This window comes from Lasiodiplodia theobromae, assembly GCF_012971845.1.
Source record: "Lasiodiplodia theobromae strain AM2As chromosome Unknown scaffold_7, whole genome shotgun sequence".
NCBI classification, from domain to species: Eukaryota; Fungi; Ascomycota; class Dothideomycetes; order Botryosphaeriales; family Botryosphaeriaceae; genus Lasiodiplodia; species Lasiodiplodia theobromae.
In genome coordinates this window covers 923,136-948,783 of record NW_023336563.1, presented here as the reverse complement: position 1 = coordinate 948,783, position 25,648 = coordinate 923,136, and the positions used below count along the sequence as shown (strand labels likewise).

General features: G+C 54.7%; 6 protein-coding genes across 6 annotated transcripts; 5 read left to right on the top strand and 1 right to left on the bottom strand.

Annotated features, from left to right (window-relative positions):
* Window positions 1–2,957: 2,957 nt before the first annotated feature.
* Window positions 2,958–3,695, top strand: LTHEOB_2950 (uncharacterized protein; the record flags this gene model as incomplete). Its single annotated transcript, XM_035511819.1, has 1 exon — window positions 2,958–3,695. One exon carries the CDS (start codon window positions 2,958–2,960, stop codon window positions 3,693–3,695), a length of 738 nt encoding a protein of 245 aa, XP_035363676.1.
* A 464-nt stretch (window positions 3,696–4,159) lies between these two features.
* Window positions 4,160–4,751, top strand: LTHEOB_2949 (RNA polymerase ii transcriptional protein; the record flags this gene model as incomplete). Its single annotated transcript, XM_035511817.1, has 3 exons — window positions 4,160–4,321; window positions 4,381–4,485; window positions 4,545–4,751. The coding sequence occupies 3 exons, from the start codon at window positions 4,160–4,162 to the stop codon at window positions 4,749–4,751; spliced, it is 474 nt and encodes a 157-aa protein (XP_035363675.1).
* A 586-nt stretch (window positions 4,752–5,337) lies between these two features.
* On the top strand, window positions 5,338–6,132 carry LTHEOB_2948 (uncharacterized protein; the record flags this gene model as incomplete). The annotated part of the gene is made up of 1 exon (XM_035511816.1): window positions 5,338–6,132. The coding sequence occupies one exon, from the start codon at window positions 5,338–5,340 to the stop codon at window positions 6,130–6,132; it is 795 nt and encodes a 264-aa protein (XP_035363674.1).
* A 1,375-nt stretch (window positions 6,133–7,507) lies between these two features.
* On the top strand, window positions 7,508–9,930 carry LTHEOB_2947 (C6 transcription factor; the record flags this gene model as incomplete). Its single annotated transcript, XM_035511815.1, has 7 exons — window positions 7,508–7,558; window positions 7,609–7,632; window positions 7,727–8,294; window positions 8,353–8,648; window positions 8,700–9,134; window positions 9,195–9,430; window positions 9,486–9,930. The coding sequence occupies 7 exons, from the start codon at window positions 7,508–7,510 to the stop codon at window positions 9,928–9,930; spliced, it is 2,055 nt and encodes a 684-aa protein (XP_035363673.1).
* Window positions 9,931–10,486: 556 nt separating this feature from the next.
* On the top strand, window positions 10,487–14,709 carry LTHEOB_2946 (ABC transporter protein; the record flags this gene model as incomplete). The annotated part of the gene is made up of 7 exons (XM_035511814.1): window positions 10,487–10,615; window positions 10,675–10,862; window positions 10,915–10,969; window positions 11,022–11,623; window positions 11,689–12,872; window positions 12,930–13,635; window positions 13,698–14,709. 7 exons carry the CDS (start codon window positions 10,487–10,489, stop codon window positions 14,707–14,709), a joined length of 3,876 nt encoding a protein of 1,291 aa, XP_035363672.1.
* A 9,486-nt stretch (window positions 14,710–24,195) lies between these two features.
* Window positions 24,196–25,436, bottom strand: LTHEOB_2945 (F-box domain protein; the record flags this gene model as incomplete). Its single annotated transcript, XM_035511813.1, has 2 exons — window positions 24,196–25,003; window positions 25,057–25,436. 2 exons carry the CDS (start codon window positions 25,434–25,436, stop codon window positions 24,196–24,198), a joined length of 1,188 nt encoding a protein of 395 aa, XP_035363671.1.
* Between the last annotated feature and the right edge of the window lie 212 nt (window positions 25,437–25,648).

Genomic DNA, 25,648 nt, shown 5'->3' with positions numbered 1-25,648 from the left:
CTACCGAATCGACCCGGGTCCTGCTATTCGCTGCAGCAACGGAAGACGGGCAACTTTGGATCCGGGCGTTGGTGCTACGCGATTATGAGGCATCCGCAGGGGTAGGAGTCGGAGGCCTTGTGGAGGTGGGACAAACAGGAAAGAAGGCTTTGCCGCTGCCAAGGTACGTTCGACTCGATCCATGGTCTCTACAGCTAGTATGCTTGCTGGGCGGGAGAGCCACCCGTCGTAACGGGCCGCGCAACTGCGGCAGAGATTAAACGCTCGTGCAGGTTGCAGATGCAACACGAAGGGCGGTCCCCAAGGTTGGTCCTTGAATGCTGATCTCGAACCCCGCATCCACGTCCTGGGCGGCGGGGCCTTTTTTCGTCCGTCTCGGCCCAATCGACTGGCTCGGATGTCGTTGCTCCCTTTCTTCCGGGCGGCGACAAACGTCAAGGCGCATGGCCGATGCTGGCAAGGTGAAACTGCAGCTGCAAAAGTGGATACGGTCGTGTCGAGGCATGCCAATGAGCAGTTACTTATCTGAGCTCATGCTGTCTCGTGAGGGTTGTTTGGGTGCGCATCTGCATAGCGCGTTTCGGAGATGACCCCATATCCAGAGCTTACGAAGCCGCAATAGTATAATGACAAGAAACGATAGACATGCGGGGTGTCGACGCGTCGTTCTGCCATGGAGGAGAGGCGGTTCCGTCAGCGGCTGTCGTCCTCGCAGGGCTCTTCCAAGGAATTAGAAAAGAGTCATCGAAAAATCCTGCGGCTGTCCTGGAGGATCGTGTAGAAGTACTCGTGCAAAAGTCCGAATCGTGCAGTGGAGTGTGTCAGTGCCATTGGCCGATGAATACCGAGACATGCATATGCAAGTCTCGGGGTCTGTGTTTCTGACACCCCTGTCGGCATTCTGCCGAAATACCGGCTAACGCCCATTTCCTTACTGGTGCGTCACGCTTCCCTTTCCCTCGCACACTGCTCATCCAGACTTCTTATCACTCAGCACTCGCCCTCTTGCTGAAGCACTGGGCATCGTTATCTTTTCCCTCGCCACGACTCTGGCCGCTCTTGAACTGCAGTTTTTGAACTGGTCCATGTCTGCCCCAGCACGCTTTCGCCACGCCAACTGCTGATTGTCGCCATATTCGCCGATTCTCGGCTGCGCTTCCTGCCCTAGTCGTACGTTAGTTTCCACTGGTGACATGCTGCCATTAAAGGCTACTCCGAGGACACATGGTCTGCTTCTCCACCCTCAACGTTGCGGGCTGTCCAGTACTTACTCATTTACCTTTTACAGAATCCATCAAAACAAACTCCAATTAGCGCGAAATCCGGCAATCGTCAGCTCATCTTGTTGTAGCACGGTAAGTGCGTGTATTCGGCCATTCGTCGCGATGGAACGATAAAAGGTGGGCGCGTGCGACAACTTATATTCGTCGTCAGCCCGATCTGCGGCACAGAATCCTTCGCCGTTGCGGCGCGGGCAAAGGGCCAATCAACCGCAGAGCCCTTCCGAAAATGTGCAATGGTAAGTCCCCGGAAGGATGTTCAGCCATAGTTCGGCAGCCCTCGCCCATTTTGGTTGTGGCTTCGGCTTCACGTACTGCCACGTTGGCCACGTACGTAGATTTCCGTCAACTGTCAATCAGCTCTAGAACAGGTGTGACAGGTCGATCCCCTTTCGCGCTCTCAATCATCAACTCATTACCCGCGCCTAGCATCACAACCACCTCTCCACATCTGCTTCCTAATTTCTTCGGGCTCCGTGACATGTCGTGTCGTTTTTCTTTCTACACACTCCGAGCACTCTCTTCTTATCATTTTATCCATTATAATTCATCTGTTCCTCGCCCCCAAGATTTTGTCGATCTTGCGCGCCCGGGATTGTCCTCCTTTCGGTTCCCCCGGAAGTGACTGACTCGTCACCCCCGTCTTCTACGGAGGCTAGTACATTGATGGTGGACCCGTCCGTGACCCTCACTGGTAGAAAGTCTGGTGCGCCGGTGCCACTAAGAATTCTAAAATCAACGTTCAAGATTCCCGCGATCAAGTTTGGCTTTCTGAGATACACTCTGTCCTGTGCTGGAATGCTCTACGTTGAGTATCACCGACTTCTCATTGATTGGTTGTCGATGATACAGGAACCGTAGTTCCTCGTACAGTGAGTATGGTTCGCTACCAAGATTCCTTTCTCAGCCAAGACTTCCGCTACTCTGGCCCGCAACGAAGGCCATTCGGTCCCAATTTGCGTCATAAAACACCCTTTGAGCCTCCGCTGGTAGTAGCAACGCCACCTTGATTAGTGATGACGCTAAGATTCTTTCCTTCAAAACGTGCCTTGATCTCACGCTCCGTACCAAGCCCATCACCCCAAGAGAATCACTTTCCAGATTCATCTCCTCCATCGCCGATGCATTTCTATTTTTCTACCGTTTACGACGAACATACGCGTTCACTGACTACCAGAGAAAATTTTACCAATTCTTCCAAGTTTCTGCAAGACCGGATTGAGAAGCCAAGCACTATCACTAGTCTACTATCGAGAAAAAGGCAAGGGAGAAAGAGCCTGGCTTCACTTCCCTCATTCCAGTAGTATAGCCAACTCTGGACCAAGAACAAAAGCGGAAGCGGGAAGGCTTCGTGCTCCTAGCGGAGCTGAGTTTGGATACCCCGCCTTTTTGTACTACGCATTTTCGCCAACCACTTACCTCAGTTCAGGCAAGCTACCACCGCAAAAGGCTACATCATAACATCCCTTGATAGTGTTACCACGTGCAAACTCGCCGGAATCGCTGTTGGCGGCATCATCATTCTGATCCAGGAGGATCCAGGTACGCGTGGTAGCGGTTCGGTCTTGCCGCAGCATATAAAGCCTCCTTTTCATCAGCATTCATCCACACGCACCTCAAGCAACTCAACCAGACTAAAACCTCTCCCCATCAAACCATCTACCATCCAGATCCACAATGCTGCCACCAACAACCACCGCGGGCCGCCTGCTCCTCCTGGGCACCCTCTTCCTCTCCGGCACCACCGCCCTCGCCCAACAGCAAGCACCCGACCACCAGGAGATGCGCCACAACCCGCTGGGCCGCCTCTTCCACGGCATCGCCGCTAGCCCCAAGCCCAACAAGGCCGCCCGCCCCATCGCCCCCGCCGACCCCGTCCAGTCGTCCTACGACACCAGCACCGGCGTCGACCCCTCGACCTGGAGCCACATCGCCGACCCGACCTACGGCGGCCTCCGCGGGCCGCCGCTGCCGCAGCAGCAGCAGCAGCAACCCCAGCTGCAAGCATCAGCCGTCAGCGGCAGCGGCGGACGGCAGGAATTCGTCATCGTCAACCACGACCCGGTGCAGACCAGCTACGACACCAGCACGGCCGCCGACCCGACGGACTGGCGCCGCATCTCGGACCCGACGTACGGCGGCATGACGGCGCCGGGCCCGGCGGAGACGCAGATGGTCGCCAAGCGCGCGGACAGCAGCTCGACCAGCAGCAGCAGCTCGTCCAAGTCTGGCAAGGATAACAAGTCGACGACGACGGAGACGACGAGCCGTAGCGGTACGACGGAGACGGCGACGCGCACGGATACGCGCAGCGCGTCGGGCAGCTCGTCGGCGAGCTCGGCGAGTTCGTCGGGCGCGGCGGCTCCCGGGGTGATTGTGCCGTGGGTGTTTGCGGTGCTGTTGAGGTACTTGTGAAGGGGGAAGGAGGTGATGGAGCGATGGTTGCGTGCGGTGGGATGACGGAAAGGGAGGGGCGCTTGCTTGTTGCGGACAATGGGGTGGTGAGCTTCGTAAGGTTGGAGGTTTGTTTTCAAAAGGTTGCTTTCGGATTGTCAAACCTTGGTCACATAGTACTTAAGCTTTTCTCGATCTCAACTTTGCATTATTCTCACGTCTGATGGCGCGTGATTGTGAGAGCTTCAGCGAGCGCAAGGCAACCACTGCCTGATTGGGTTTAGACTGTGTGGAAGGAGCTTGGGCGCACGTCACGTCATTTGCAAGCGACGCGCTCTCAGAAACGCGTCCTCCACCGAACAGCTCCACCCTCAACCATCGAACCAATCTTTCCGCAAAAGCCTATCTTCCGCCAGTTGGATCCAATCGCGCCGCCCCCATCTCGCTCTCTACCGTGGTTGCCACCATATACCTCATCTCACATCATGCCGAAGGGAACCGCCGCTCGCGGTCGTAAGCGCGCGGCCGCCGACGACTACGAGGACGATGGATTCGTCGTTGCCGACGAGGGATCTGCGCACAAGAAGGCAAAGAAGGGCCAAGCCAAGGGAAAGCATGTTGACGACGAGGGCAATCCGTTTTGGGAGGTGAGGCTCGAATGCGACCGCAACAACGGCCCCCGGATGCTGACCTGCCGCTCTCACAGCTGTCAGCCAAGCGCCGCGTCACTGTCTCGGAGTTCAACGGGAGGCCAATGGTGGGCGTCCGCGAGTACTACGAGAAGGACGGCAAGCAGCTGCCCGGCAAGAAGGTATGTCGGTATCGTTCGATGTTCCTCGGTGGCTACGACCGCTAACGCGACCCTTGCAGGGAATCTCCCTTAGCCTCGACCAGTACAACACCCTCATGGAAGTCCTGCCCGAGGTCGAGACCGCCCTAGCGAAGAAGGGCCAGACAGTTGTGCGACCTAATTTCGAAGGCAATGCAGCCAAAGACAAGGCCGACGAGGACGACGACGAGGGCAGCGACGCCAATAAAAAGAATTTCGAGGCGACAAGTGACGAGGACGACGAATGATGTGCCCCTCATCGTACAGGGACGCATCTAACACCAGTATCCACTATTTCAGCCCATAACTTTCGACGTGGTCCAAATAAGGTTAACATGGCTTGACGTGGTACGATGTCAGGGCTTCATGGATAAATGAACAGGCGCAAGGTGGTTCAAGGGTTTCGTGGCTTCTTTTCTCTCCTTCTCATACCCCAGCCTCATGTTTCCGCAATCTACAGCTGTAATCCACATTCTGTTTGCTGCTCGCTACCGTTGACCCTGTGCCGATCGTCGCAATGACACTTCTAACTGCCCCGGTGCTAAACGTGGTACGTCGCGCTGGACCCTCCTCCGTTACTAGGTAAAAGTAGGACGGGGCCAATAAAAACAGTTCCTGCCCGCCGGAGAGGTTGTATTTTCTCTCACAGCCGTACTTCTACTTCCCGTGTGTCGCACTTTAAGAAGGCGCCTTCCAACACCGACTACTGCCCCCCTCACCACGACCACGCCACCACCACACCGAGCAGCCACCACCGCACTCCCTGCGCATCGATCGCCGGCCTTCGTTCTACCAAACACCAAATACCGGCCTTTCGACACAGCACATACAAACATGGCAAACCCATTCCCCTCAGACTGGAATCTCACGTCTCCAAAAGAAGACACGGCGCCGCCCGCGAAGCAACTCCCGTTCACAATCCGCACCTTCTCCTTCCGCAACGCCCTCAACTACTGCGCGAGCCAGATTCTGTCGCGCTTCTCGCCAGACGACGACTCGTCGCCGCCCGCGCTCGAACGCAGCTCGTCGACGCGAGACTCGACGCCGCCATCCACACCGATCACACCCGGGAAATACACAACATCACCAGCACAAAGTTTCGGCGGAAGGGCAGTAGCAGTCGTCCCAACACCTTCCTCCACCACCTCTACCTCCGCGCAATCCAAGCGCCAGCACTCGCAGGACGAGCTGCGCAGCCTCTCCGACTCTCAGCTCGGGCTTCAACTGGCGATCCTCCTGCCCGAACGCATGTGCGAGTCGCCGATGCCAGTATCAGAAGAGGAAAAACCATCATGCCCCCCACAGCTGCACGCACCGCAGGGTCAGAGACACCAGCGAATGACGCTGCGCCAAAGTGAGGGGCCCCCGGGCGCCATTCCGCTTTTGGATCTGGATGCAGCGCAGGAGGTCGACGAGGCGTCCAGCGACGGTGCAGAACAGCCGCAGGCGGAAGTTTCAGGCGGCGGCAGCGACAACGGCGGCGACTGGGATTATGCGGTAGTGCGGCTCAATGCTGCTGCAGTAGCAAGCCGTGTGGCGAGTGGGAGCTGCAGCAGAGGAAGCAGCTGTGAGTTGGCGGGAAATGCGCCCTGGCGATGCGTCGCGCCACGTGATTTGCTGTTCGCATAGCGATGGGAGGGTAGCTGATTTGCTAGGTGTTCGCATGGCGGAGGGTAGCTGGCTGGCTGAAAGGAATGAGGGCTGGGTGGACGCGTGCCACGTCTTGTCTGATGATGGGCGCCGCCGCCCCCGCCGACGGGCGGGAGCTGATGAATGAGAGTATTTAGAATGAGATACCCCCACCCCGCCGCCCAGGAATGAGAGAGGTCATTTTTTTTTCCTTCTTTCCTGGCGGCGTAGGAATTCAGTCGTTCGTTTCGTTGCACACCTTCGGTTGTTCGCGGGTTATCGCTTCGCTCGTGGTCGTACAAACGTCGCCGGCATGTGGCGTGTAGGTGATCTGTGGAAATTCAGCCGTCACATCCAGTCGCGCGAGTGGTCTCGCACCTGTCTCGATCCTGTCTCGTGAAAGTGGTGCACCAGACTTACGTGAGTGGTTTACTCTAGGGCGGAATGTACCTGGCGGTGCTGATTACTCCCCATTCTCACGTGGGTAGAGCCAAACGTCGACGTCTTGGAATGAAGGCTGATGGAAACATTTTTGGTGGTGGTAACTGTTCTGAAGCGTTCGCCTAATATTCCGACCGGTCGGTGGTGGGTCGCTTGTGTCGATAGTCGTCCGCGCGATTGCACAGGTGAGGAGGTGACTAACTATACAGTTAATAATTGCACCGTTGATCGGTAGGCCATCGTGTCGACTGGCTTGTGTCGCAACGGTCCAGTCTTATTCGAGACACCGAGCTTTCTGAGAAATTCTTGCTCATTATTGATCAGCGGGGCTGGCTCTCTAGTCATCGCATCGGTTCTATTTCAAGGTAGGTCAATTTTAGGTGACGTCTACTTTTCTACATTTTGTATACCGGATTGGGAAAGAGGATGGCCAAGCTCGTATTTGATCGCGGTCGCGAGTCAGGGGGCTCGCGAGCGGATGGCCTCTGCGCAGCCGTTGCGGGTCCCCGTTTCACGGTTACGGCTTTCTCCCGCCACACTTCGCCGGGCCCTCTCCCACCTCACGGCGGCGCACTTCTCGAGACCATTGGCATCTCACTAGCTTGGCAGGTCGTCACGGTACTCGATGGGGCCAAGTGTGGTAGGGCTGACAGATGGGCTACCCGCCGCGCCGGTTTCGATTTGTCCGTTCGACGGACGAGTTTAGCTTCGCCGCTCGCCGAACATCTCTCCCGCACAGCCTCCACTCGCACCTCCAGCTGCTTGACGCGCGGGCCAGCCTGCCACTATTAGGTTGCTGCTGGCTACACGCCGACATGCCCATAGAAAGATCGCCCCGCGCCGTTTCCAGCAGCAGCAGAAGCTTCATCGTCTCCCGCGACAGGCTCGCGCGTTCCTCACCGCCAAGCGTACCGTCTCCCCACACCAAGAAGTCATGTCTGATTCCTCCAATGGCGCCCAGCGCAACTCGTTCTTGTCACGAGCTGTACGATTTTCCTGCCCCGAGCCCGACGCCACATTGCTAATGCGCTCCAGTGCGAAAACTGCCGGCTGAGAAAAGTTTGTCCTCCCGTCGCCGCCGCCCGCGGGCCCCATTCCTGCTGCCTGCCGCGGAACCGAACCACGTGCAGCACGTCCACTGACGGCCGTCTAGATCAGATGCGACAAGGCCATCCCGTGCGCCAGCTGCAAGACGCTGGGCATCGCTTGCCAGGCCGCTGCGCGCACCACCGAGCACCGACCGCGCGTGGTTATCTCCAGCCAGTATGAGAAGCAGATCGAGCTGATCCAGCAACGCCTCGCTTCGATCGAGCGTAGCGTCAAGGACATCTCGCTATCGTCGTCGTCGCGCGGCGTGACGCCCGCCGCCCGCTCGTCGCCAGGTAACGATCAGAACAGCAACCCGCGTACCAATCTCTCCGCCTCCACCCATGGCTCGCCCTCAACCCCCATCGCCGCCTATGAGGGTGACTCGTCCTTTGGCACGCAGACGCTCCAGGCGGGCGAGGCCGCTGACCGCACCGTCGCACGCGTCCTTGGTGGTCAGTCGACGGCTGAGGTTCGCAGCGCCCTGTCGTCCCTGCGCGACAGCCTCGAGACGCACGACTCGAACACGCGCGTGCATGAAGCGTACCTGTCGCTGTCGGCACCGCGCGCCGGCCCGCCTGAGTTGACTCTGCCGCCGGTCGAGTTTGTGGTGGCTATTGTGCGGAGGATCAAGGGTGAGTTGTTTTCGTCCGTCAAATTTGGCTCCGCTCCGCTGACTCGAGTGGCGTTTAGTCCACCCGCCCTTCTCGCTTGTTGGGTATTGCTGGAGGGATCTGCAGCAACTGGAGAAACTTTGCCAGAAGATCTATTTCCCTTCTGATTCGGTTCCGACCGGCTCCCAGACGCTGATGCACGGCATCCTCTTCTTCACCCTGCGAGATTACATAACCGAAAACGACACCGCCCTATCTAACTGGGACTTGGCTGCTTATGCTGAGCTGTGCGAGCACAACTTTTACCAATGCCTGGAGAGGTACGAGAGTCTCGTCGTCCCGACTCTGGAGAATATTCAGTCTTTGCTTCTTGCGGTAGGCCCTCCCATCATTGACTGCAGTTAAATGTTTGTTGACTCCGGGCAGGCTACTAGAGCACAGGAGCAGTCCAAGCTCCAGCTGGTCTGGACTTATGTATCCGCTGGCCACTCCATGTGCCAGACTCTAGGCTATCACCGAGAGTCACATCTCAAGAGAGACCCACCTGAACTTGCCGATATCAAGCGTCATGCCTTCTGGAGTCTGTACATGGCAGACAAAAACCTTTCTCTCTGTCTAGGAAGAAAGAGCAATTTCCAGGATGACGACATCGATGTGGAGTACTTCAAGAAGTCGACAAACCCCAAATATCGCGCATGGGATGAGATTGTATTCGCGTCGATTAATTTTGCGAGGGTTCAAGGCGAAGTTTACGACCGGCTGTACTCGATCGGCGCATCGAGGGCACCTCCGGAGCAGAGACTGCAGGCCGTCGAGGAATTGGCGCAGAAGATGGTGCACTTGCGCAACGAGCTTGTGTCGGTACGGTGCATGTGCCCTTTTGTTGTTTGGATGGCGTATTGACAGATCGAATGATACCAGGTCGACCCAACCGGAGCCGAGTACGGAGAGCATTTGGACAGCATGACCCACGCCGCCGACTTCATTGCGTACACGGTCCTCACGGTCATCTACCGGGCCCAGACTTCGACTGGAACAGGAATAGAGGTCAGCTCGAAATGCTTTGAGACGGCGCGGTTGGGACTGCAGTCCCATCTAAAATGCTTCGAGTCGTTCCAAAGCTCCACTATGCTTGAGCAGATTGACTACGTCACATGGTCAGCTCAACCGATGTTAACAAAATGGCGGCCGTGATGTGCTGATGGCGCGTAGGATTCTACTTTACCCTTCTTTCACCCCGTTCGTGGTGGTGTTCACGCATGCGATTGCCACCATGTCTGTAGATGACCTCTCGCTGCTGCAGGAGACAGTGGGGACTCTGGACCAGGCCAAGCACATCTCAGAGGGTGCACAGCGGCTGTACGACGTGTGCAAGGCCTTTGCAGACGCAGCCGAGGTTCTGATAAACTCGCGGCAGACGCTCACGGGCATGCAGCAGCACGATGACGGGTCCCTCGTGTTTCCGGCGGTGACGGACCCTCATCCGCCCACCATGTCGGCGCAGGACTTTGCGTGGCCAGCGTGGCCCGACGCAACGCATGGACTGGATGTGAACAACATGGACATGTCGATGTTTCTGGGTAACTGGCTGGGCGCGAACCGCCCCGTCATGGATATGCTCAATCTCGACTCGACTGACCAAGAGCTGAGCATGTAAAATGAGAGAAGCGGCGTACATTTCGGAATTGGCGTTCTTGGTAGACGGTGTCCTGCGGTGACCACGTTGGGCGTAGACGGTGGGATTTTTGCAGCGGGAAGAACAAGTGGCGCCGGACGGGCCCCTTGAATTATCATGAGTCACTTTCCAGATCATTCATTCTCTGCAGCCGTCCATCGGGCCAAGCCGCGCATTTATTGGCCGTCCGAGCGAATGATATGGGTTAAGCGGCACAGCGGGACCCATTTGCAGCATGCGGGTGCCAAGCTCGGAGCTCTTGGCTGCTCCGGCCCAGTGCGTTCGGGACCCGCGGAGCCCGTGGAAAGATGTCCGCCATGCCCGTCTAGCGCATGTTGCCTCCTGCCATGAACCACAACATGTCGTCTTTGATGCAAGACATGGCCTTCTACTATAAACTATGGCCTATCCGCGGACTCCTGGTAGGGCAGACGGCACCCAAACTTTCCTTCTTGATTCTTAATTGCAACCTCGCCCACCGGTTCTGGCCTGGACATTTACCGGAGATCGGCGCTGAACGCCACACTCGTCAACGCCAATGGGTCGCGAGACGGCCGAAGACTCCAACGATGGAGCCTCGAAGAGGGCAGACACGCCTTCGTCGGGTGAGAGGACAAGCACACCCAATGATGTTGAGAAGGACCCTGGCGCTTTTGCAACCTATTTGGTATTCACTCCTTTCCCACGGTCGACCTGGCCTTTCACAGGACTAACTCATCTTGGCAGAGGATATTCAGCTTCTCCGAGCGGATTGATTGGATCCTCAATGTCGTCGCCATCGCTGCGGCGTGCGGCTCGGGCGTGTCCATGTCGTTGATCCAGCTTGTCTTCGGTGGTTTCGTCACCGTCATCTCTGATTTCCAGCGGGAAATCAGCACGCCTGCTCAGTTTCGGGATGATATTACTACATATGCGTATGTGTGAGCTTGGAAGGCTGGTGGGGATAGTGTGCTGACCGTGTGGCAGATTGTGGTTTGTGTACATCTTCATCGGCAGGTTCTGCCTCGTCTACATCTTCACGGTACGTTCCCCGGTCTCTTCAACGCCGCTTCCGGGTCTAACGTGTCATCCAGATGTGCATGACGATCTCGGGTACCCGTATTACCAGGACCATCCGCTACCGCTTCCTCGAAGCCACGCTCTCGCAGGAAATTGCCTACTTCGACAGCGGCGACGGCGGCTCGGTGACGGCCAAGGTTACCACCAACGGGAACCAGGTGCAGCAGGGCATCTGCGAGAAGCTGGGATTCACATTCCAGGCCATGGCTACCTTCATCTCGGCCATTGTCATCGCGCTCGTCAAGCAGTGGAAGCTGACGCTCATCACCATCACCATCGCCCCCGTCATCCTGATCGTCATCGGCCTCACCGTCGGCTTCGACGCCGCGCTCGAGACCCAGATCCTCGAGATCTACTCGCAGGCCGGCGCCCTGGCTGAGGACGTCTTCTCGTCGGTGCGCAATGTTCATGCGTTCTGGATGCGCCCGAAGCTCGTCGAGAAGTATGATGGCTACCTGCAGAAGGCGCACCAGCTGGGTAAGAAGAAGAGCCCGCTGTGGGGCTTCCTGTTCAGCACCGAGTTCTTCTGCATCTACTCCGGCTTCGCGCTGGCGTTCTGGCGAGGCGTGCACATGTACGCCGAGGGCGAGATTGCCGACCCGGGCGTCATCATTATGTGAGTACCATCCATTCCCTTCCCTTTCACGAGTCGAACTGGACAGCCATTGCTAACGAAAATAGCGTCCTCTTCTCCGTCGTCATCGCCGCCACCTCGCTGACGCAGATCTCGCCCTACTTCCAAGCCTTCGCGACGGCCACGTCGGCCGCGGGCGCCCTCTTCAAGACCATCGACCGCGCCTCCCAGATCAACCCGCTCGAGGACGCCGGCGAGAAGCCCGACACCGTGCACGGCGAGATCGAACTCACCGGCGTCAACTTCGCCTACCCAACCCGCCCGGACGTGCCCGTCCTCGCCGACTTCTCGCTGCGCTGCCCGGCCCGCAAAACCACGGCGCTCGTCGGCGCCAGCGGCTCGGGCAAGAGCACCATCGTCGGCCTGCTCGAGCGCTGGTACAACCCGGCCACCGGCACGATCATGTTGGACGGCCGCCGCGTCGAGGACCTCAATCTGAACTGGCTCCGCACGCGCGTAAGGCTCGTCCAGCAGGAGCCGGTGCTGTTCAACGGGACTGTGTTCGACAATGTCGCGTACGGCTTGACAGGCACGCAGTGGGAGAAGGCGCCACGGGAAGAGCAGATGCAACGGGTTGTCGAGGCGTGCCGCGTCGCCAACGCGCACGATTTTGTCTCCGAGCTGCCGTTGGGCTACGATACGCCGGTCGGCGAGCGTGCGGGCTTGCTGTCGGGTGGGCAGAAGCAGCGCGTTGCCATTGCGCGTGCGGTCATTTCGGATCCGGAGGTCCTGTTGTTGGATGAGGCGACGAGCGCGCTCGATCCGCATTCTGAGGGCGTCGTGCAGCGCGCGTTGGACGCTGCAGCGAAGGATCGGACGACGGTGGTTATTGCGCATAAGCTCGCGACGATTAAGCATGCGGATAATATCGTTGTCATGACGAAGGGGAGGATCGTCGAGCAGGGGACGCATGAGGGGTTGTTGGAGAGGGACGGCGCGTATGCGCGGTTGGTGCAGGCGCAGGATCTGGGGAGCAAGCAAAATGAAGATTCGGGCTCGGATGAGGATGAGGATGAGAGGGATGGGACCGAGGCCACGGAGAAGGTGGGTGTGACGAAGACGCTGACCAGGGCGAGCACGGTGCATGCGTCGTCGAGGGAACACCAGGCGACGCTGGACTACAGCAACTACAAGCAGAGGAGTATCATGTGGGTGGTTGTCACCATGCTGAAGGAGCAGCGGGAGCTGTGGCCTTGGTTTGGTCTCGTCTTCGTTGCATGTTTGATTGGAGGTAAGTTGGTGAGGAAGCACGCGGTGACGACAGCAGACGACTGACATCCGACAACAGGCGCAACTTACCCCGGCCAGGCCCTCGTCCTCAGCGAACTGATGAACGTCTTCCTTTACACCGGCAGCAAACTCACCGACGAAGGCAACTTCTACTCGCTCATGTTCTTCGTCATCGCCATCGGAAACCTGATCGCATACTTCACCATCGGCTGGGTCGCCAACGTCGTCTCGCAGCACATGACGCACTTCTACCGCCGCCTCATCTTCGACATCACCCTCCAGCAGGACATCCAGTTCTTTGATCGCAGCGAAAACACCACCGGTGCCCTCGCCAGCCGCCTCTCGTCGCAGCCCACGCAGCTGCAGGAACTCTTCGGCTTCAATCTCGCCACCATCTTCATCGTCATCGTCAACATCACGGCCAGCTGCGCCCTCGGCATCGCCATGGGCTGGAAGCTCGGCCTCGTTGTGGTTTTTGGCGGCATGCCGCCTTTGGTATCTGCTGGTTATTTCCGGATGCGCCTCGAGTTCAAGATGAATGACGACTCGTCCAAGCGGTTTGCGGAGAGCGCAGCGCTGGCGGGAGAGGCGGTGAGCGCCATCAGGACTGTGTCGTCGCTGGCGCTGGAGAGGAATGTGTTGGAGCGGTATCGGGAGAGGGTGGATGGCATTGTGAAGACGGCGATTCCCAGTATCGTCCACACCATGTTCTGGTTTGCCTTGACGCAGTCGATTGAGTTTTTGGTCATGGCGCTGGGATTCTGGTAAGTTTTTGGTCACACACTTCATTTGTGGAGGAGGTCTTGGGCTCACAAGAATCCAACAGGTACGGCTGCAAACTGCTGTCGACGGGCGAGTACACGATGAAGCAATTCTACATCGTCTTCATGGGCGTCTTCTTCTCGGGCCAGGCCGCGGCCCAGTTCTTCGCGTACACGACCAGCATCACCAAGGCCGTCGCCGCCGGCAACTACATCGCCTGGCTCCGCTCGCTCCAACCCATCGTCGCCGAGACACCCGCCAACCGCGACCGCGCCCCGCCCGACGGCGACCTCGCCCTGTCCATGACCCACGCCGGCTTCACCTACCCCACCCGCCCGGACGCGAAAGTCCTGCGCGGCGTCTCGCTCGCCGTGCGCCCGGGGCAGTTCGTCGCCTTCGTCGGCGGCAGCGGCTGCGGGAAGTCAACCATGATCGGCCTGCTCGAGCGCTTCTACGACCCTTCGTCCGGCGAGATCAACCTGTCGTCCGGCGATGACGACAGCACCACTACCACTAACCTGGCAGACCTCAACCCTCGCCTCTACCGCCACAACGTCGCCCTCGTCCAGCAGGAACCGACACTCTACCAAGGCACCATCCGCGAGAACATCGCCCTCGGCCTCGAGGACCCGAGCCAGCCCGTGTCAGACGAACAGATCATGCGCGCCGCCGCCCAGGCTAACGTCGCTGACTTCATCGCCTCCCTGCCCGAGGGCCTCGACACGCACACCGGCGCCCGCGGCGTCGCGCTGTCTGGCGGCCAGCGCCAGCGCGTGGCCATCGCAAGGGCGCTCGTCAGGGATCCAAGGATATTGTTGCTGGATGAGGCGACGAGTGCGTTGGATACGGAGAGCGAGAGGGTGGTGCAGGGCGCGTTGAACGAGGCGGCGAAGGGTGGGGGCAGGATTACGGTGGCCGTCGCGCATCGCCTCAGTACGGTGAGGCATGCGGATCGGATTTATGTGTTTCTTGGTGGCAAGGTGGCGGAGGAGGGAAGGCATGAGGAGCTTGTGGCGAAGGAGGGCGGGTTGTATCGCGAGATGTGTCGGGCGCAGAGTTTGGATCGGGAGGTTTGAGGTCCGAGAGATGGGACTCGGTTGGTATGGAATTTTGTAATTTTAATGGCATTCAGTCTCTTGTTCGTTGGGTGGAGGAGGTGATGATGCGGAGTGGAATCAAGCGGGTTTCAAGACATGGCTGGATCTGGATTGGCTTTTTTCAAGGGCATTGCCGCCGAAGGGTAGCGAGGAATTTTTTTTTCCGCTTGTATCATGAGTAATTGGAGCTCCTATCTCAAAAAGCAATAATCAAACATCACTACCCAATCGATTGAGTCTGTCAATGTACGAAGAGCGGTAGGTAGTATTTACCCAGAATAGATGGCCTGTTTGAGGCTCAGTCTCACCTCTGGAGCGTACATAGTCTTTGCTAGTCGAGGGTGAATCCATTATGGTTTCAACACACACCCTCACGCGGATTGGGAATAATTAGATGTATTGAAAACCGGTAATTGTCTTCGTAGAACAACGAGTGCAGAGCTTATTATAGAATAGCTTCATCTTTCAAAGTACTAGCGAAAACACATAGACTAAGGCCTTAACTCTACGTCCAATTGCATATCCTTTAATGAGATTTGTTAGCTGAAGCTATCTATCGAAGTTTAGGGTATCAAGCCTCTTACGTGTGGAGTTTACGGTTGGCAGTACGGGCAGCGAGCCTGTGTGCAGGCCACGAATGCCTCGTTGGCTTGGTTGTTTTTATCGCAATAATCATAGCATTCGCGGAGATTTGCGTCGGGACAAACTTGGCCGAGGACAGCAACCGGCAAAGCTGCAAAGAGGAGACTGATGATGAATTTCATATTGGAAGAGATTCGGATTCAATTGTTGGCGTGGGGTTGGGTTAAGAGATGTAGATAATAAGCTTAAAAGGCAAAGGCTTGGATATATATATTTGCCTGCACATTTATGAGTCAGGGTAAAACAAGTAGTCGTCATGGATAATTTCTCTGAATAATAGATCGTCTTCTCAGTAGTGCGGTGGCCTCGATTATGAAATTAGATCCGAAGACGTCGGCACCGTCTACTGGCACGTGTACCAGCACGTTCATACAAAACATTACTATATAGGCATAAACTGAGACAAATGTAGCAGTTGGTGATGATCGTAGAATGTGTGTGAATTGGCATCTTGAGTGAGAGGGAGGGTCGCTGGGAGCGAGTCCGTATCCTTTGTTATGACTAAGCTACTGCACGCATGATATCTACAACACATCCCTTTCACAAGCTTGTTTCTGAAGCAAGCTTGTGATCTTTGACGTGGTGTTAAGCATTCCTTGTCTTGCCTTGCCGTGCGTGTCTGCGCCGCACTGTGAGTCGCGCGAATGAGTCGTGGGTGGCTCGTGTTGCTTGCCTGTTTGCGCTATGAGTCGCGCATTGCTTGCTACGCTGTGAGTCGCGCCGTGGTTGGTGGGGCCATGAGCCGCCCGGATGAGTCGGAAGTCGGTCGTTCGATCGCTCTCGCCGTGAATTGTGCGTGTTTCTTGCTTGGTAAGGTTCTTGCTGTTCGATTAAGACAAACAGACGTCGCCATCTATATTCTTTCTTGCCTAGTATTGATGCTTTCATTCGAGCGCTACTTCAAATGTTAGCTTGATTGCAGGGTTCTTAAGCTTATGTTAGGCCTGGACCGCAATTTTTAGACTTCCTTTCTAAAAGGCAAATCTGACGTCTTTGTTAATGTACGGGAGTTCAGTGTACTACGTGCGATCTCACCAGAGAAATAGTAGAGGCTGGGTTGCTTGCTCTTCTGATTGTTCCTCTGCTCATTGCTACGAACCGTTACTGTAGACGCGTATTCGAATTGAACGCGTCAACGAGTCATATAGCGAATAATTCTGTTTTACAAGTTCGCTGAAAAGCCAATGATCCATAGGATCTTAGGAACTGTTCCTTTCAGTATGTACAAGGCTTTTGAAAAGGGGGCAATTGCCAAACCCAACTCTTTTTTTACGAAAAGTCCCACACCCAACCATAGCCGGCCAAACCCAGCAGTAGTCGGCGAAAACCAACTTCACCAAAATCTACCGTCTTTTAACCGCAGCAGAACTTCAACGAAATTAAAATCTAAGTGTTTTCTTACTTCTATAGCAATAGCTAAGCCCATAGATATCTATTATAATATTTTGTAAAAACGGTTAACCTGCACTGTCTGAGAGTTGGGCTTAGGATTTTCTACCAAAAAAGAGTTACGCTTGGTAATTTACCCTTGGAAAAGCCTTCATGGTCGCTACAGTGAGATACAGCGGTACAGTAGTCAGTTTGTTCAGCACGTCATACTGTTCCGGCATCCCTGATCTAGAAAAGACTCTTGAAATTGGTAAGATGGACACACTGTTAAGAGCGCAATAAACATCCCGTAGCTTCCCTCCGCAGGGCTCACCGTCCTCACAGTTTTTAAGTCCATCATGTCAGCTTTCAGGGCATTTCCAGCAATCGGAAGCATCTGCCAGGAAAGTGAGGCAAATAGGACGACCATGCGCCAAAGTGGTTCATGTGATGGCGGCTCGGGCAATTTTGCCGGTAGCTGCGGCTGCAGCCGAGGAAGTTCTCACACATGTGACACGAGATAGTGTCGATGCTTAGCTTAGCAAGATCCCGGAGTAGGACAAAGTTCGAGCATCAGACTCCGCCAAGTCACCAGATGCGTGTGCGAGGCTGAATCTTGCAGCCTACAAAATCTGTTGATTACCAGGGCGAAGAGGGTCTGAGGTCTGTGCGTGCTAGCGCAAAGCCGCATCGACTGATACATGACATGAAAATGCCCGAGGTTCCAAAAATATCGATGGGGGCCAAAAACTTTCTAAGCGGACAATCACGGCGCTTTTAAGCCAGGTCTCTTCCCCGCTCCGTCTAGACGTCCGACAACAGTGCCAGCTCCCAGTATGGCATCCGCTCTGGACGAACCCGATGAATTCCCAACGACAGCACAACACAGCGCGTTCGACTCAGCCACGACGAGCAACGCCCTATGCGACCTGTGTTTGCAAGCTTTAACAATTGATGATAAGCTTGCCGGCGGGACCCTGACGAATGCTTACAATGACGGGGAAACTGCTCTGGACCTATCCGGGTTTACTCGAATAGAGTGGCGAACGTCAGACCGCTCGGGCCGAGGGCTCCGTAATTCTCGCAGGAAAGAAAAGAGAGAGCCAGATGAGTATGGTTGGATATGGGAGGGCGAAAGGACCCTTGAGGATGGCACTTCAGACATATGGCATTGTCGCCGAGCCGCCGTAGGCAATAATCACGAAAGACTCGTTACGCCTTCCACGTTGCCAGAACTCGCAAAGAGTTGCGTATTCTGTTCAACTCTCAGAGAAATATTCTACCAGGAATACGGCGAAAGTCCCTGGTGGAAACTCCCTAATTCGATGCTCCGGTTTCAGATGCAGTATGAATGGTGGGAGCTCCGTACGACAAAGGAAAGAGAAGGAAAGGCCGTGAAAATAGAACTCGAGCAGCGGCTTGAATGTTTGGCCGTTATAGTAAGGCATCCAGGTCTCAACCCTGGCTATGTCGATGCCTATGAGTTCGAGATAGGATCGAAGCCAGGTAAATGATACACTTCTTTTTCCAGACTGGCCGCTAATTGCTTCAAGGGATTTGTCGAGACTGGCTAGGTATTGTCTACGATCTATTGGATATCAACGGACCGGCTTCAGGTACCAACATTCAGTTCATGAAGAACTGTATCGATGAATGCGTGGAGGATCATACAGATTGCATGGACAGGCTCTTGAAAAACGACTTCGTTCCCACGCGCTTACTGGATATCGAAAATGACACAACTTCCTATATCAAACTCATAGAGCGTAGCCAAATTCCTCTTGAACGCTCACCCGATTCTCAACTCAAATATGCAACTTTGAGTTACTGTTGGGGAAATTCTTTGCCTCTAAAAACCACGGAGCAGACTTTGGAGCAACACAAGACCGGAATTCCCATACATGATCTGCCGGCAGTTTTCCAGGATGCGGTACATGTCGCCAGAAAGCTTGAAATTCGCTTTATCTGGATCGATGCACTTTGCATCATCCAAGACCAAGACAGCAAAAGAGATTGGGAGGCTGAATCGGTGACGATGTCCGATGTTTTTGCTCACTCTTATGTTACCATCTGTGCGGCTTCAAGCACTTCATGCTCCGAAAGCTTTCTCCGCAGACCTCCTCCCAAGCTTTTGACTTTACCGTTCCGCTCATCCCTAAGGCCAAACGTGTCTGGAGCGTACTCAATCTTTCTCAGGGGGGGACGGCAATGGCAAGACGTAGCTGATCTCGAACATTCGCGTTGGATAAGCCGTGGATGGGTCTGGCAAGAACAAGTCATGGCCGCAAGGCAACTCGTATTCGTCGAAGAAGCCCTCCAGTTCCGGTGCAAGACTACCGTCTGTTTGGAGTATGGTCGGACGGCGAAAGAACATTTCCTTTCATTGACGAAAAGGACAGATTATCAGAAGTTTTGGTTTGATGTCATAACCCAGTACTCCCAAAGACACCTTACACACGCCAAGGACCGGCTGGCTGCCGTAGCTGGAGCAGCTAAGCTCATACAGGCCTCCTTGAAAGACGCGGGCCAGCCAAAAGAATATCTTGCGGGGCTATGGCTAGATGGTGACAGTCTCGGTTGCCATGTGTGCTTGGATGACAATTTCAGTCGTCATCTGTGCTGGGTATACGATGAGCCAATATTGTCATACACCATGTTGTTGGAGCAGCTCAACAACGACAAGGAATATTGCGCCCCATCCTGGAGCTGGGCGTCGAGGAACACAACTGTCTATTGCATATTTCTCAACGTAGATTCCCAATTCCAGGTCGTCAGTTATGACTTGCAGCCGGCGCACTCTGATGCTATGGTTGCAGTCAGATTTGGATCGTCAATCACCCTCAAAGGAAAATGTCGACAAACACCGGTGAAGCCAACCACTGGCGTACTCAGGCGAGAACCCACATGGGGAAACAGACGGTTGAACTGCTGGGAAGCTTCTAGCCCACATGGTGACATTGAATTTTGGTTGGATTGGGTGCCGGACCTGGACAATCGCGAGGAAGATGATCGTCAAAATCAACTTCAGCTGTTTCTCATAAGCTACGATAACGGTTTCATTATTTCGGGACTCTTATTACTACCATTCGAAGGTTCTGGGGGAATACTGCACCGCCGGGTAGGGGCATTTCGGACGTGGAACAGAGACTGCGACCAGTTGTTCACAGATGCTTCAGAACGCACCATTACAATTCTGTAAATACTGGCTCCTTGCTTTAAATTACTGGTTGTATTTCTTTGAGTTCAAGTTTTGGTTTACAAGAGAGGTAAATAACCCAAAATTCGCTTTCAAAAGACGGTATCACTGCCGAAGGCTGGTCATACTTCCGGGCATCGCTGGCCCGAGTATGCCGCATACTGACATCGCGCCCAAGCATGCTCCCTGTCCTCACCTTATCCACGCACGTACGCCGCATCGGTGCAGCAGTCGCATGGCATGAGATTCGTCTGCCATAGAAATATGAGCGTGCTGAACTCCAAGTCTAAACTCTATCGTGTCGCCAGCACCTTTACGTTCCCGCGCGCTGGCATCGCCAAAGGTACCAAATCTGCCCACCATACTGATGTCGGCACGCGGAAAAAGGGCCGGCAAGGCTCCGGGAAGAAAACGCCTGATAGATAGCAATAGAATAGAAGCAGTAGCTTGGGGTTCTTTATCGTCTCACGCTTTTTCGCCGCCTTCTTCGGCAGCGTCATGCTGACAAATGCCCCCGGGCCCGTCAACGACGTCGTCTCTGAGCAGCATCGGACGTTTTTGTTTTGCCTCTGAGCCGTCGGACCTACGAATGGCCCTGTCGTTGGCTCGATGATCGGCTGATTCCGCTTCGAACATTTAGGTTGGCGTTGGAACAATTGGCCGGTTGCTATCATGGGCAGGGTGGCCTTCTGCCTCGTGACAGGTCTGGGTGAAACCTACCTGCCGGTTTTGCTTCAGAAGAAAGCGGCAAAACTGAGAGAGGAGACAAATGAAGAGAGGCGGTGGAGCCGATACGTGAATAAGTAGAGCTTTGGCAATTGCTGGGAGCCAGTTTGAGCTGGCCTTGCATAAGATGTTTATCGAGCCCATCTTGTTTGTTGTCCGCACACATGCGAAGCTTTCAATTGCTGATAATTCTTTGCTAGCGCACTCTGGGATGTCTACGCCATACTGTATCTTTGCTTCGTGGTGTGCCCCATTTCTGTCAGAGGCGATCGAGGATGGTCTCAAGGTTGTTTTGGTCTTGGGGTTTCCTGTGTCGGGTTTGGTACTGTTACAATCATCCTCCTAGAGCCTGTCATCCGAAGAGTAGCTGAGTCGAATCCAAAGGATCCAACGACCGCACAAACACCTCCCGAATAATCGTGAGCATCACATGCGCGTCCAGCATCTTACTAGCAGTCTAGCAGCTATGGTTCACTTGCACAAGTACACCTGATGTGCATTTGATTGCATCCATTCTTTCTGGGATCTCTCCCGGCGTTGGATATTGTGGTATTTTCGTTCATGGCCAAAATTACCCTCGCAACTCGTTGGTATCTATGCCGCATCTTAGTTGGTAGGGATCACGGTGACTCGAAGTGTGCTGCGCGCTTTTCTCCCTCTAGCTAGTTCCTCGATGTATAGCTTGTTCGGACTGAACTGCGCGGGTACGCTCCTTGGTACCATTGTTACTCTGTGCGTGCCTATTCCATTCGCGTTCCATTTCAACGGAAAGGAAATTTGTCAGAGGAGTAGGATTAATCAGCAACTGGATGTGGAAAGGCGACGGGGCTCTAGTGGTGAGGGGGATAAGAGTAGTACGGCACGTCATTCCCATCTAGCGCTCAATCTCGATCTCTATTCGTCGGTCAAGGGATGAAGTGGTCACTACTAGAGTTTGACTACAATTGTCATAGCTAATTGAGCAATTTTTGGCATCTTGGAGATCGTGCATGGTGACGAGAAAAAACCTAGACTCACGGAAAAAGTAGTATATGCTCCACGATAAATCAATTCTTCTAGTTCGCTGCCCTAGTTTTGCTTGGAAGTTACCCGAGGCACCAGCGGGCAGGCTTACTACCACGTGACGGTGAGTCATGCGACGAGGCGCCTATCACATCGGGCCATGTGGAGAGCCGGAAGTGGGGTCCGTCAGCCTGGAATCAAAGTTCGTGACCCCGCTGCAGGTCGCTTCATCCATTTTCAATTTTTCCCGAGTCTCAATTTCAACGGCTGAGCTCTACTGCGACAATCTTCCAATTTCAGTGCTTGCGTTTACCTCTAAATTGATCACATCTTATCAGGCAGGAGCCTCTTCATCTATGAGCGTCACGTAACTTCTTTCAATCGTGTTTTCACACGTTCAGAACAAAGCTCCAGCAGAATAAACTTGGAAACACCAGAATACCACGCTGCTGTGATGCGTGGCGATGATGAAAGCGCAGCGTCTTCACTGGAGCAGGAGGCATCCTCCAATCAGAGCAACATATCTGAATGCTGTGGCCATCCGGATGTCAGGAGTTTTGGAGGGGCGAAGTGCTGTCTCAGTTGCGGGGAAACCATCGCATCATTGCTGGATCAGTCAAGCATAACTTCTTCGGAATCTAGCTCCGACGAGGACGACGACGAGTCCACGACCAGAGCGTTGGACGATCAAACCTCGGAAATCCAGGCTGGGCATGCATCAGCTGTTGCCATCTTTCAGCCGCAAGGCTATAACGAGAAATTTGTCAGACGCAAGGGGTCCTACGGATTCAGCGCTCTGAAACTGGACAAGAAAGAGATTCGTCTCGTTCTACTTGAACCTGGGAGGCCCAATGAACCGGTCGCATGCAGGATATTCCACACGGTTTTAGGATCTTGGAACCAGCCAAGATATGAGGCTGTGTCTTACACATGGGGCGACGAAAACGGAGACTACAGTTTCTCTCGAATGCTGCACTGCGGAAACGAAGAGGTCCCGGTCACGAGGAACTGTGAAGAAGCATTGAAGATGCTACGCCATGAACGACAGCAGAGAAAGATTTGGATAGATCAGCTCTGCATTGACCAATCAGATATAGCAGAAAGAGGTCATCAGGTCGGATTGATGTCCGAGATCTACGCCAGTGCAGATCAGGTCATCATATACCTTGGACAAATCGTCACATTTGACAACGAATTGCTCAGCTACATACAAGGATCCGCTTCAGAGCATACCTATCGGTTCCAGGACCAGACTCGAGACCTTCGTTGGCATCCAGACATCCTACGTGTAATATCGTCTTCATGGTTTACGCGAGTCTGGGTCCTACAAGAGATAGCCTGTGCTAGGAAAGCGTTTTTGTTGATTTCTAATGCTTTGGTATCATGGGATCGTTTTAAGGGATATATCGAGTCAATTCATGCCGCATTGGATCCAAGTGAATCATTCAATAGCCTTCCAGGACCATTGAACTTCGGCTCACGACATCTCGCCATGACCCATCAATTACTGGACATGCTTGTCTTCACAAATAGTTGCAATGCAGGAGACCCCAGGGACAAAGTGTTTGCGCTCTATGGAATCATGATGGATGCGGCTCCCAGTGGTCTCATAGCGGACTACAGGAAATCCCCTGAGCAAGTGTTTCTCGAGACAGCTCGTCACATTATTGGCTATGATGGCAGTTTGAGAATGTTATCATACGCTAAAAGTGGCGAGCGTTCAACGTTGGACTTGCCTTCATGGGTTGCCGACTGGGGAACACAACGCGGTCCCCCATTAGCCGAGGTCCTCAAGAGCGAAATCAGGAAGCCTGAAAGCGGTTTCACAAATATTTACACGAATCATTCACTAAAGAGGAAGCCCACGTTCACGAACGTTTTGAAGTTACCATGTAGGCCCAGCATAACAAACGAACGGCAGCTTAAACTTCGCGGCCTTTGTCTGGATTCTGTCACAGCTATTGGCAGCCATAATTTACCTATGTTCTGCGCTATGTGTCATCCCCGATACCTCAAGATCCTTGAATGGGCTACAGAGAGGAACTATCATGTATTCACAACCATTACCTCTTTCGGATTTAGCATGAGCGAAGTTGAGGTGGGAGATCGTATATGGCATTTCGACGAAACTACGAAAGCGTATTTCGTTTGCAGAAACTCGAAGGGATACACAATTTTAGTTGGGGAGTGTTTTATTTGTGCATTTTCTTATCATCGATGTTGTTTTGTCTGCGATAGACCCGAGGTGGCGAGGGAGGAGCCCGATAGACGCAAGGTACCATGGAAGGATTACTGCGATGTCTGCCGGATATATTCAAATCTTCCAGAAACGGATGTGATAATCTCATAGATTTGTTTTTGGGAATGTCAAATATATTTTAACTATTAGAGATCGATCGAAATCTAAGTCTCTTTCTTACTTACCACATTATCGTAGAGTAATCTTCAGATCGGTTAAATATCCAAACATATGTGCAGAATAAGATTGTTATCGGTAATTGAGAGTACCCCACCACAGGCAACAGCCACTTTCAACCCCCAAACCGCACAACCGTCTCCTTCCCATCCCCCCACCGATCCAAATACACCGGCTCCGCCCTCCCCTCCCTCATCCCCAGCCTCTGCAGCAACACCCTTAACGCCTCGACATCCTCCACATCCTGCCCCCGATCCATCCCCGCCCCACACCTCCCCACAAACCCCCTCCACTCCTCCCCACCCTCCTCACTCAACCGCGCCCTCGTCTCCCCTCCCCACATATACATCCGCCGATACCCCCCGCCATCAAACCACGCATACCGCCCCGCCGACAACTCGATCCGCAAATTCTCCACCACCTCCCTCGCCGCCGCCCTTGCCCCGTGCCGCCACCCCACACTACTCACCCGCACCTCTCTCAACCCAGTCATCTCCCCCAGCCGCCCAAACACGTCCCCCCACCGCACCCCCTCATGCTGCACCACCAGCGCCGGCGGCATACCGCGGCCCGTCCCGCCCACGCGCGGCAGCGTCATGCTGACCGACGCGCCGTCGGCGCCTAGCCGCAGCGGCGCGCGGACGACGCGCGTGACGAGGATGGGGCAGTCGTGCAGGGTCAGGTGGCGCAGCGTCGCGGCGTGGCGGGTCAGCCAGGCGAGGAAGGATGCGGGGGAGGCGAGGGTATAGCGGCCGAGAGCGAGGGAGGTGAGGGCGGGGAAGAGGAGGGAGGGCAGGTCGACGTGTGGGAGCCAGCCGAAGTAGTGGTCGCTGTAGAGGGCGAGGCGGGTGAGGGTTGTGGAGGAGGAGGAGGAGACGGGGCGCAGCCAGGTGCGGGGGAGGGCGGGGAAGAAGGTGTGGAGTCTGTGGGGGTGGTTAGATGGGGGTTTTGGTTTGGGGGGAGGGGGGGTTGTTACTCTGGTATCTCGATGGTGCATTCGGGGGCGGCGTCGTCCTCTTCTGTGCAGATTTGGAGGGTTAGGGACGTTAGGCGCGATATGGTGGATTGGAAGTCCTCCGACGCCAGAAGCGCCTCGTCGTTGACGTTTTGGAGGTTGAGTATGGAAACGTCGGTTATTGATGTCTTTGCCAACGTTGTTACAAACTCTCTGAGCATATGCTGTCGGAAGTTGACTGATTCGGGATAGCTGTGGTATATGTTGTCCTCAGAGGAGCAGTTGGGCGAGAATCGCAGAGTTACAGCCTTGAGGTTTGGGAATTGCTCAAACTTCCGGACAAGGCTTAGATTCTTCTTGTTGACAGGGACTTCTTCTTCGTCATATTTTTCCTCCTTCATGTTATAGATCAGCTACGAACGTCCTCTCTTTGATGCGTTGGGGAAGAAACATACATCATCGTCCCCGACTGTGTTGATGTGTAATTCCCGTACATACGTCCGTATTTTCTCGTTGCCCAAAATCTGTTTGTATCGGCTCCTGCAATCGTCGTGCGAATAGCGTCCGACCCGCTGGAAGAGTACTGGTGTAGCAATGTTGTAAAGTTTCCGTG